The 10,480-nt window shown below is 41.3% G+C and overlaps 1 protein-coding gene across 1 annotated transcript; it reads left to right on the forward strand.

Annotated features, from left to right (window-relative positions):
- Positions 1-8,824: 8,824 nt before the first annotated feature.
- Positions 8,825-10,199, forward strand: LOC131892228 (uncharacterized). Its single transcript, XM_059242014.1, has 3 exons — positions 8,825-9,544; positions 9,679-9,844; positions 9,959-10,199. The coding sequence occupies exons 1-3, from the start codon at positions 9,028-9,030 to the stop codon at positions 10,197-10,199; spliced, it is 924 nt and encodes a 307-aa protein (XP_059097997.1). The 5' UTR covers positions 8,825-9,027.
- The last annotated feature ends 281 nt before the right edge of the window (positions 10,200-10,480 follow it).

Consider the following 10,480-nt stretch of genomic DNA (forward strand, 5'->3'; position numbering starts at 1 on the left):
TTGATCGGGAATTTATCCAAATTTTGCTGATACCTTGCTAATGGATCAACGCCTACAAACGGGACTGTATATTTTGCGATTTGTTATTCCCTGGATTGCTGATTTTTGGGCTCATGGATGTTCCCTACAAAAGTGTACTGAATTAAATAGATTGAGATGAAAACAGATGAGTTGCAAGTCGGAGATGGCAAAAATGAAATAGGTTAACTCCTGGCGGCTTCTTTGACAATGTCAGTGAAAAAAATGAAACCAAGAGAAACCCACTGTGAGTGACTTTGTCCGAATATCTTTACACACTTTTCATCTCGCAGCATAGTAAGCATCAAGGACTTCTGCTTTGTTCCCATCGATTTGACGTTATTGTTGGACTTTTATGTGCGAATCGGTCCTCTCAATTTCATTTTGTGATTTTTGTGATATTGAAAATCGACATCAATTTGTTGGGCATTGAAACCGGGGTATTTTGGGGCAAAAAAGCGATGAAATCTGGACCACTGAATTCCATGTACCTAAGTAGTGGTTAATAGATGACGTCATAATCTATATTCAAGAGCTAACTAAGTGTGTTCCCAATTTTGCATTGAGTAGGGTTTTGGAAAATTCTAATCTTCATAATGTGTTTTAAACATGTAAGTTTCTTATGTGGGCTAAAATTCCATAAAGCAATAAAATCCAAGTTGTTTCCCATGATTTTCTGAGACAGAAAACTGCCAAGTTGTGTTTCGGATTTTTTCTGGAAACTTGATAGAGCCTGTGAGCTCCATCAAAAACAGTTTCCACCCATATTGACGGGAAAGGCCGTGAAAGTGACCAATTGTGATAAATGCAAGGGCTGCCTCAGTGTGGAATATGACAATTACAACGTGTGCAATTTAAAATATCCAAAGGGAAGCGAAAAGATCCACTTTGAGGACAATCTTGTGGCCTCCCTCAATTGCGTTGGGACCAAACCTTCTTGGTGCGGCCTCTGTCGTCATTTTCAAATGGTCAATCAAAGGCGTCAAATCCAGTTTGCCATCCTCCAAACAATTTTGATCTTATTGTTTGTTTTTTTCAATTATTGCCTAGATTGAACGCTTACAAAAAAATAATCGAATTTTTTGCCAACCTTTAAAACCGTGTTAGTCGTCTCACTGGTGAGACGAGACGGGTAACCTGATTATCAAAGAATACAGCTATTGTCTTTAGAATCGACAGCAGATAAGCAGATTTATGGGCGAATATTACAATTTTGCTTCGTTGAATAATGTAGCTGCTACAGACACGTCATGTTCAGCAGCAGCTAGTACAAGAAGACCTAGAGGCCCTCGGGCGTGATTGCGGCCAAGCTGCTCGTAGAGCGGCCAAAAATTTTGATAAATGCTGTACGTATAAACTACTTCTTGAGAAAAAAATCCTTGGAATCGGTAAAAGCGTTCAACTGCAGCAGGTTCGAAACTGCAGCCGTCACAAATCTACACATGTCATCTTGAAATACTGTGGGACGCACAAAACAACAACAGTTAAAATTTCTACATTTCTTGAAAATTAATTCTTCCATAGACTTCATTTGAGTGATTTAAGTTAACTTTATATAGCTCCAACAACATTTTTAGTTTCATCAAACGGTTTTGGCTGCCCGTAGAAATGATGCAAACGTAACTCTTCAACTATATACTGGCATACATACAGTCAATACAGTCAAGATTTATCTAATTATCTAATTTCAATTGTTTTGAAAGAGACGTAAATTAATTGACATGGTTTCATTTTCGTGTAATTCTTGTTTGGATAAATCATGTGGCATCGGCATAAGTGAAAGTTAACCGTGGAAGCTTGAAATCTACAAACGCAAACGTTAAATACTTTTCCCGGCTATTTTCATCGATCGAAATTCAAAGCATTAAGAATATGAAATCAATTGCCCTCTTCTTCTGTCTGGCCATTTGGCCATCTCATGGAAAATTTGTATTCGACAATATGAATTTACATTTACATGTGTTCCCTTTTTTTTGTCATATTTAGATGTCAAAATGACAGGTTTGAATTCAAAAGATCAAAAACCTGGGCAAAGAGCAACACTTGTCACCCTTGGAAAATGAGAAAGTTGAGGAGGATTGCCCAATCTAAAGGATACATTCGACTTGTCCTTCTTAAAGTTGCCAATTGTTTCAAAGCTCTGAAGTTCTACTGATAGAATGATATGTTAGATGTTTCGTGTTAATTTCATACATTTTTTTCTAGCATGTGGATTGGGGATGTTATTTCATCGATCAATCCTTACAATGAATGAGCCTCTGCCCTTGGGAATGGCCAATTAGAACTGAGAACGGCTCAATCAGAAGTTCCGAATGTACCCATAGGATTCTCACGCGATCAATCGAGCATTCAACGTGCCGCCGGTCAACTAAGAGAAATTTCAAATTTCAGAGGTAACTAGCGACGGCCAGGTCGGTCCCCAAATATTCAATACTACCGATTGACAATTTAATGTTTTGCTCCCTTCTTCTCGAAATTGAAATGACTTTGCAACAAAAGTTGTACCTCTCCTGATCAAATTCTGCAATCTGCTTGCAAAACTGTCGTTGAAGGCAAATTAATAAGACCCCATTATTGCGTCTACATTTATATTTGCCTTGAGAGCGAAATGTCATAACGATCACGTCAAGTCAAGATAAAATGATGATAATTCAGTACTATGGAAACATAAGTAAATCATTGTTTGTTGGCAATGATACGTTAGTATCGGGTTAGGAACAAAAAATTACCGGTTCGGTTTTAGATGTTTAGATTGCTTGATCATTTTGAGTCGCATATTTTCATCAAAATTGACTATTGAAATATGTAACAACATACTATCATACTATTTTTGGCCATCTGAAGACTTGCTCCTTTAATTACAGAGCTTTGCCCTCGGTCTGGGTTGTTGTAAAGGGTTTGGCCGTTCTTGCATGAGGATCTCCACTCACCCATGGTTCGAGTATGGACACCACTTTCCTCGGCCTCTTGACGGTCTTCGCCAGGTCTTTCGTGTTGGTCTCGATCTCAATATTGTGCTCAGCTGCACTTTTGAACATTGTTTTGGCGATAAACGATGAGAGGGGGACCAATCGCCTCTAAGCTATACTTAGATCACTTGTAACATGTCACTATGTGTTCAGCACCTTTAATGAAAGCTTGGGGCTCAATGTGAAATAAATCTTTGAGCGGGGACAAACAATGTCAGCCAAGATAGCCCTGAACTGCCTTCCTCCCTGCATTTCTTCTACATTTTCCCTAAAAATCATGACCTATGGAGTCTGGAGAATCTGCTAATTTTGTTTGTCTCTAAAATAAAGAAGAAACAAACAGAAATACTAGATGGTTTAGTTGGAAGAATTTGTCCTAAAACTAAAGCTTACCATTTACCACGTAGAAAACGGAGCTGTTTCGATTCTTCCTTCGAGCTCGTATCGTCCCCTCAACAATGTACTCGGGCACTTCCTCGTTATTGAAAAGTTCCACGGACTCTTTGGGAAGGGGGGCCATTTGGGCAGCAACCACTGGGTCAGGGACCAATTGTCCAAGGAGATCATGTACTCGATGAGCTGACCAGGGTTGCACCACGGGAGCGAGATCATCTTGGGTCACATTTTGATCGTCCAACGTACTCCATGTGCTAAGGTAATTGATGGCAAGTAAGGCTTGCGTCTAGAATTGTGGCGAGTAGAGCAAGGAATGGTGTGTAAGGAATTGCGCTGAGGAAGTCTGATCCGGTTCTTCTCCTTGCACCCGATCCACGCCTCTTTGCCCATCTGAGTGGGTTTCAGGTTCATTCTGGCGAGTCTTCCAAAATGCCAAGGACGCTGCTCTGGCCTGGTTGATCAGAACGACAAAAAGGGTTTCAAGAAGAGCCATCTTCAGACGATATTGGAAAGGGATGAAACTGAAACTAGAATGAAGGTGGTGACACACTAAAGGAGAGGCAAGCGAATCTGATGATTGCCAGGACAACTTTCGTTGGCATCAAACCTGGCCGGTGGTTGGAGATGACAAAAGAGAGAGCTCGATGATTTGATTGGTCAATCTGAAATGTAACATGCAAAATTATTTAAAGTTTCAGATAATGAATGTGAAAGAACCATTCAAATGTAAAATATTGTTATATCACAAACTCATTAGACTAAGATATTGTGGGTTTTCCAATCGAATTGGTTCACACTTTTGCATGACAATAGGGTGTTTCAAAGGAAACGGAACTGAACACCATCTGCACATTCCTGATATTGGTCTCCCACAGAAAATGCAGCACAATGGCAAAGGAGCAACAGGGATCAATGTGGAACTAGAGTACACTTTTATTCATTGCTTTTCAATTGGGAATTGATCGGGGTCAAAATTGAAATATTTCAGATTCAAAAGCTCGCCTTTCAATCTTTCATGTATGCGACAATATAATAATAATAATAATCTTTATTGCGACTCTTGGTCATCAATATGGTTTGTGCTAATGAACAAACTGTGGCATACAGTCATTGGAGTATTTGGGGTTGTTGATTTGTTCACTTTCCTTGAGTAAACAATCTTTAAAATTGTATGGCGTCTGTTCGTGGTGGGGACCTTGGGTTCCGAGTTCGTAATCCTTACTTTATAGAAGCCAACACTCAACAGGCATAAGTTACAACCAAAACTTCAAGGAGACCCTAATGAGGAGCCCCCTTTATAACCACACCGAAATTTCCTATCTCTGAACCTTCCATAGTAGAAAAGGACAGCCGATTTAAGGTCCTACCCCTGAACGAATGACGAAAAGACTTCGTTTCTCACGTTATCATTGTGTACCAAAACCATTCAAATGTTGGGAAAGCCGTCCTTCAGCACGTGCCCCACATGAACCAAAATCAGATAAGTCTTCACTATTGATGTTTACGTCTTATGAGAAAAGTGATGGACGTTATGTCGTTTAAAAAAATGTTTGCATTTGAAGTTAGTCGCCCCGAGACATTTTGTGCGCCATCTTTTCCTTTCTTCGGCCATTTAGGGATCCTCGCCTCCCTACACCTTTCTTTCCCTGTTGTAGGTTTTGTCCTGAGAGTCAATCTCGTCCTTACTAATCATCATCCCATAGTCATCAGAAATACAGTCAGTTTGTTCAAGTTGAAATGTTTTAGTAGGTTTGGAAAAAAAACACATTGGTGCATGGCCGAGTGGTGGTAAATGACGAGATGTTTATTGTGCATTGATGAGGGTATATTTACAGAGAGATGAAACTATTGCGAGTAATGAGACAGGGTGTAGAGTGAGTATGAGAGAGAAGTATTGGTGACAACACACATCAGGATATATTTAGCGCTCGTGAGAAAAGCCAAGAATTAAACCAAAGGCCTAGCTATTTAATTCGTGTCCAACGGGTCTCGGACCCTAACCGGTACCAGTCAGGTCACATCTATCCTTCTGAGGCTCCTGGCAACGCTTTGGATGTTAAGCTTACCTGCTGATTTGAAGATTTAAGAGCAAATGGTATGAAGATGAGCACAGCCGTTAGAGCTGGTTCCATCGTCCGTTTCCTTTTAATTTATGGAAAAGTTTGCCAATGTCTTGGTATTTAGTTTTTTCATTCATGGAATGCCATGCGGGGGTATGGGATCCCCGTCGGCGTTGCTTCATTATTCACTCTACTGGCCTTAATCCTTCGTCCATTCCTGAACCCTTCCTATTACAATCAACCGTTTTCTGACTGTGCTTTGGTGAAACCATATGATGGAATGCCATACAGGAACAGAATGCCCTGCATTCCCAACGCAACGGAAACGAGCCAGTAATTTGATGCTCCATGAACCCTGCCTCTAAAAAAAGAATCTTGATGCACGTTGCTGCTCAAAGCCTAACATCAACTAAGCTTCTATCGCATAAAGACCAACAAAAAACACCAAAAGGATTAGGATAAATAGGAAAATCAATACGGGATCATGATCATAAGACCAATTGTGAGATGCTCTATAAACAGACCCACATGATTAACTAGCACAAGATCAATGAATCCGATGGCGTAAATGACTAGCCCCGCGACCCGAAGCATATAAGCATAGGAACTGACGTCGATGAGGTTCCGTTTATGATATTTCAACCTAACGCACAATTGTTTTTCAAGGCCAGCTATCTAAAGGGGAGAAATAGTCCGTGACGCCAGAGGTCGCTTGCATCGTGCTTGTTGGTAAGAATTGTATTTTTCGTACGAGTACAAGGGTTTTTGACCTTAACAAGTGACCTTGCCATGAAATTCTCCCAATCCACAATAATATTACTGTTTGAATTAAGTTACACTAATCGGGGTAAGAACATTTTCAAAAGAAAAATAGTTTAATGAGATAACTGACAAATATGTGTATCGTGACCCCAAGGAAACGGATAAAAGCCGTCTCAACAAACCTCTAATTAATAGATGCCTTCACAACATTTTCAGAAATCGAAATGATGGGACATAAAACAGGGGCTTATAATTGAGCACCGCATAAATATACTAGTTCTCGTAACATATCAGGCGCATGGTATTTGAAAATGATAAATATATTTCAGTTTTCAGAACGTGCTTGAGGACACTTGTGACAAATCTTTGTGTACAAATTGTGTACAAATCTAAATAGAAATATTCATTTTTGTTGCGAGTATGGTGAAATTAATCAAAATTTTGCAAGTTACGTAAAATTTATCCTATGGGTTTTGTTATATTCAATGGAGCGCCAAAGTCTATTGTTTTTCCATAACTTTTCCTATTTTGACAAAGAATACTGGCTTGTCAAGCAAATTCAATCATCTGTAACAAAGCAGCCACTTGATATTTGTTCGAGGGGCTTGAATTAAGGCTTAAACTTAAATTACGGATGGTTATAATTGAATGAACTTTTTAATGATGTGTCTTTCAATTCAATATTGTTTGTATTGTGTCTTATTATTTATTTTCTTATTCTTATTATGTTTCTATTGTCTTTGACAATGTATGCTCTTTAATTTGCTTTTGTTGTTCTTTCCATCCTTGTTCTGGGATTCGCTTGACTTAGTGCAGCCAAAGGTTTCAAACCACTGTCGAATAGGCCACCAAAATCAGCCAGGTAGCGGAACTCATCATGTCTTGTGCCACTCTGACCCGTGATAGCCGCGTGTCTTCCGCTTTGTCATGGGTTCAGTTCAAGCCCATATCTGAAGCCTTGTTGCTAGCTCGGCCTAAGTCTTGGGAGCTGAAGGTATGTCTGGGAAGATTTCGCTCTATTTATCGGGTCAATATGCAGGACAAAAGTCGTGGCTTCAAGGCACCTCCCACCCATGCTGGCATAACCTAGGTCTTGGCTGGGTTCTCCTAACAGATGCACTCGAGTAGTCATGGGGTGGTGGGTTTAATTGGTTTATTTAAGTCCTATTTTCATTGGGCCATCGGTCATGGAGCCCGTAACATCACAAAGTAAGATGAAGCCATTACATCATTTGACTCAACAAGGATATTCTTGGTGAGTGCCATTCTCTAGACACTACTCAAAAAGTGCTTTCAAGTCTCTGGATTGCCCGCAGAGTTTTCTCCAGTTGCTCTGCTGATGCCGTCAATTTGAGGTTCCTCTGGCTTCGTTCTTAGGGCGGCCTCACTGTTACCTAGAAAGTAGTTGGCAGATTTTTGACGTGGGGCGAAAATCAAAATGGATTTGCTTCGTATGTTTTCGATCACTGGCTAATCAGGGTTGGTTGATAAGACTGAAACTTGCTTGGTTTTAAGCAGCTTTTGCATAATTCAATTTGTGCTCATGCATGCCGACTCCACCAAAGACGGTTTGGCGTGCAAGCTTAGAGCACAAAACACTAGTGTTGGGGCGAGTCCGGTAAAAGTTAGACTTGTACGAGTCCTTTACTTCTTTTTGAGTTTTTATTAGACTCCCAGGGTCCGGACTCGCCCCAGTACTACCAGACACCCATCTCTTCGGCGCCAACTCTGAGATCTATTTGAGAGTTTGACTCCGAGACCAAGTGCCTGATGTCCTGGTGTCATTTTTAATCCTGTGCTCAATGGGGAATGATCTTTAAAGGTTAGGTGATTCCATTTTTTACTTACCGCGGGGAGATGAAATAGTGTCATTGGGCCGTTTGGGCACTCTTAGGCGGCTTGGACTATCTTGAGCAGTTCCTTGTATTTTAAGTGTAACATGCGTACAAATCAAGTACTTACATGGCAACCAAAAATGAAATGCTTCTCGTTGTTTCTTATCTATATATTCAAAATCATAAGTGCGCAATTGCCAATAGATTTTCATTTATTTGTTATGTATATGTTTGTACATTCGACCAATTTCTAAACAAATGAAAACTAGCCAAGTGCGCTTTATGACTTTGCGGTCACAGGGATGGGGATAATGAAGATGACGATTCGTACAAAGACATGTCCTAAAAGGATCATAGTTTGACATGATTCCTATAAATCAAACTTTTATCGAAACTTATGTGTGAACTAACATTTCGCAAAGAGTCTTGCTTTTCATAACCAAAGTTGATGTCAACAGACGTTGGCGATTTCATATCAAACTTAATCTGTAATCACTTGCCCTTCCCAGTACCAGCTCGCATATATCCATTTTGAGCGTGATGATCACAAGGAGCTTCTCGGGCTGACCTCTCCGCACAAGAGCTAGTCGCCCAAATGCGTTTTCCCCTGTGCAAGCTGCGCAAGCTACCCAGCTGGCTTGCTCAAGTGCACCAGTGAAGGGCGCACGCTAGGCTACCCAGGCTACACCAGCGCACAGCCCAGAGCTTTAAAGTATAAAAGGAACTAGTACCTATAGGCAACCCATCATTCAGTTCACGAAGATCCTTGGGGTTAACGTTAGCATTTTCGCTCCCGTCGTCAATCACCAACAACTTGTTCTTGTGCTGCCATCAATTAGAATTCGTCAGCTCGACAAATACACCATTTCTGTAGTATAATTATCCAATTCAGCCTTCTTGTTGTGAGCTTATCAATCACAACAATTCCACACTAGTCCACCTTTTCCGTTTTGTGTACCCTTCCCGTTGCCTTCCAATCAGTTCAAGATGAGCCACATCAATTGCAACCTCCAAAACTTGATTCATCAGGCTAGGGCAGCTTCTGAGGCGTCTGCAAGCACGCCCAATGTTGATCTTGTGGACGCAACGAAAGAACCAAGAGGATTGGAATGGGAACAAGGGGCGCCACCTGCTCCGAATCATTCTGTGCCATTCCTCAATGGTTTGATCAACCCCTGGAACCCTCATCCCTTGCTTCCAGGGCAACAAGTCTGGATGCAAGCCTTCCACGGGTTGCAGTTTAAATTCCTCATGGAATATTTCATGACCCAATATGGAGCCGCCCGAAATCCCATCGTTCCAATGGCTCAGACTCAATCAGAGCACCAAAGAGAGGACCTGGGTGGACAACTGCTGCCGGATCCAATTGTCCCCGCTCAATTGGTCCCTGCTCCTGAGGCGCCCCTGGAACCTGCTGTCCGAGAAGAGGTAATGTCCATTGTGGTGGGCCAACGACGAGCCAGAAGAAAGTGTCCAGGCAGTCTCGTCTTTTACTTGGTGAATGGTGAGTTTTCTTCATTTTGAACTGGAGGGTATTTCAATTGATTTGCGATTGTCAAGTTTAAAGAGACATTCCTCTTGAAACGTCTTGATCGAGCTAGAGGAACATGTCGACATTAATCCACCCCTTTGTTGCAGAGCAAAACGAAATTGTTGTGGACGAAAAGACAAAAAAGCCCACCGCAATATGTTTTAAATGTCGGAAAGCTTTTGGGGACGAAAATTCCATCTATCGCCATATGAAGATCCACGACGAAACGAGCCGTCATCAGTGCCCTCTATGTCCTGGTATTCACGTTCAAAGGTACGTTGAGTTCGAATTCTAAATTGGATTGAGATAGCATACCCCCTTAAATTCAGTTGGGCTCTTGGCTCTTTTGTGCACGTTCGACCGTATTTTATCGAATTCTAATTCCAGATACAACTTGAGGATCCACATGGAGACTCACATTGGCATGGACGTGAGCCAGGAGATGATGGATACTCTGCCCTCGGATTTCCGGGGCGTGCTCGAAGGCGATCCCGATATCATTGCCCCCGACAAGTATCGGAAGAAACTTGTCAGGGCCTTGCGGAAAAGGATCAAGACCGCCAATTGTCATGAAGTTGTCCAAACCCTCCAAACCAAGCTTTTGTCATTGGAACACGGGATTGCATGATAATAAAATGATTTGAACTGTTGCTGTCTTTGTCCGTTCGATTTATAATTACCAAAACTGGATGACGCCAACGCAATAATTTCTTATCATGTGCCATCAAATCTTGCCAATGTTTGTCCTCTTTCGGTGCAAGTTTTTTTTTATTCAAGTTGAGAAATTGCCGTTGTAGGACGAGTAAGATTGGAATGTAAAGAGTCTTTATTGATTGGCTACTGACTCGCAGACAGAAAAAGAGACTGGCCAATGGCGAAAAAGGGCAAGTGGAGATCTTTTCGGATTGG

Source organism: Tigriopus californicus, chromosome 12 (genome assembly GCF_007210705.1).
Source record: "Tigriopus californicus strain San Diego chromosome 12, Tcal_SD_v2.1, whole genome shotgun sequence".
Classification (NCBI taxonomy): Eukaryota; Metazoa; Arthropoda; class Copepoda; order Harpacticoida; family Harpacticidae; genus Tigriopus; species Tigriopus californicus.

Coding starts and splice junctions, on each gene's coding strand:
- LOC131892228 (XM_059242014.1), top strand. CDS start 9,028: ATGAGCCACATCAATTGCAACCTCCAAAACTTGATTCATCAGGCTAGG. Junction 9,545..9,678: donor CGTCTTTTACTTGGTGAATG/GTGAGTTTTCTT, acceptor CCTTTGTTGCAG/AGCAAAACGAAATTGTTGTG. Junction 9,845..9,958: donor CCTGGTATTCACGTTCAAAG/GTACGTTGAGTT, acceptor TTCTAATTCCAG/ATACAACTTGAGGATCCACA.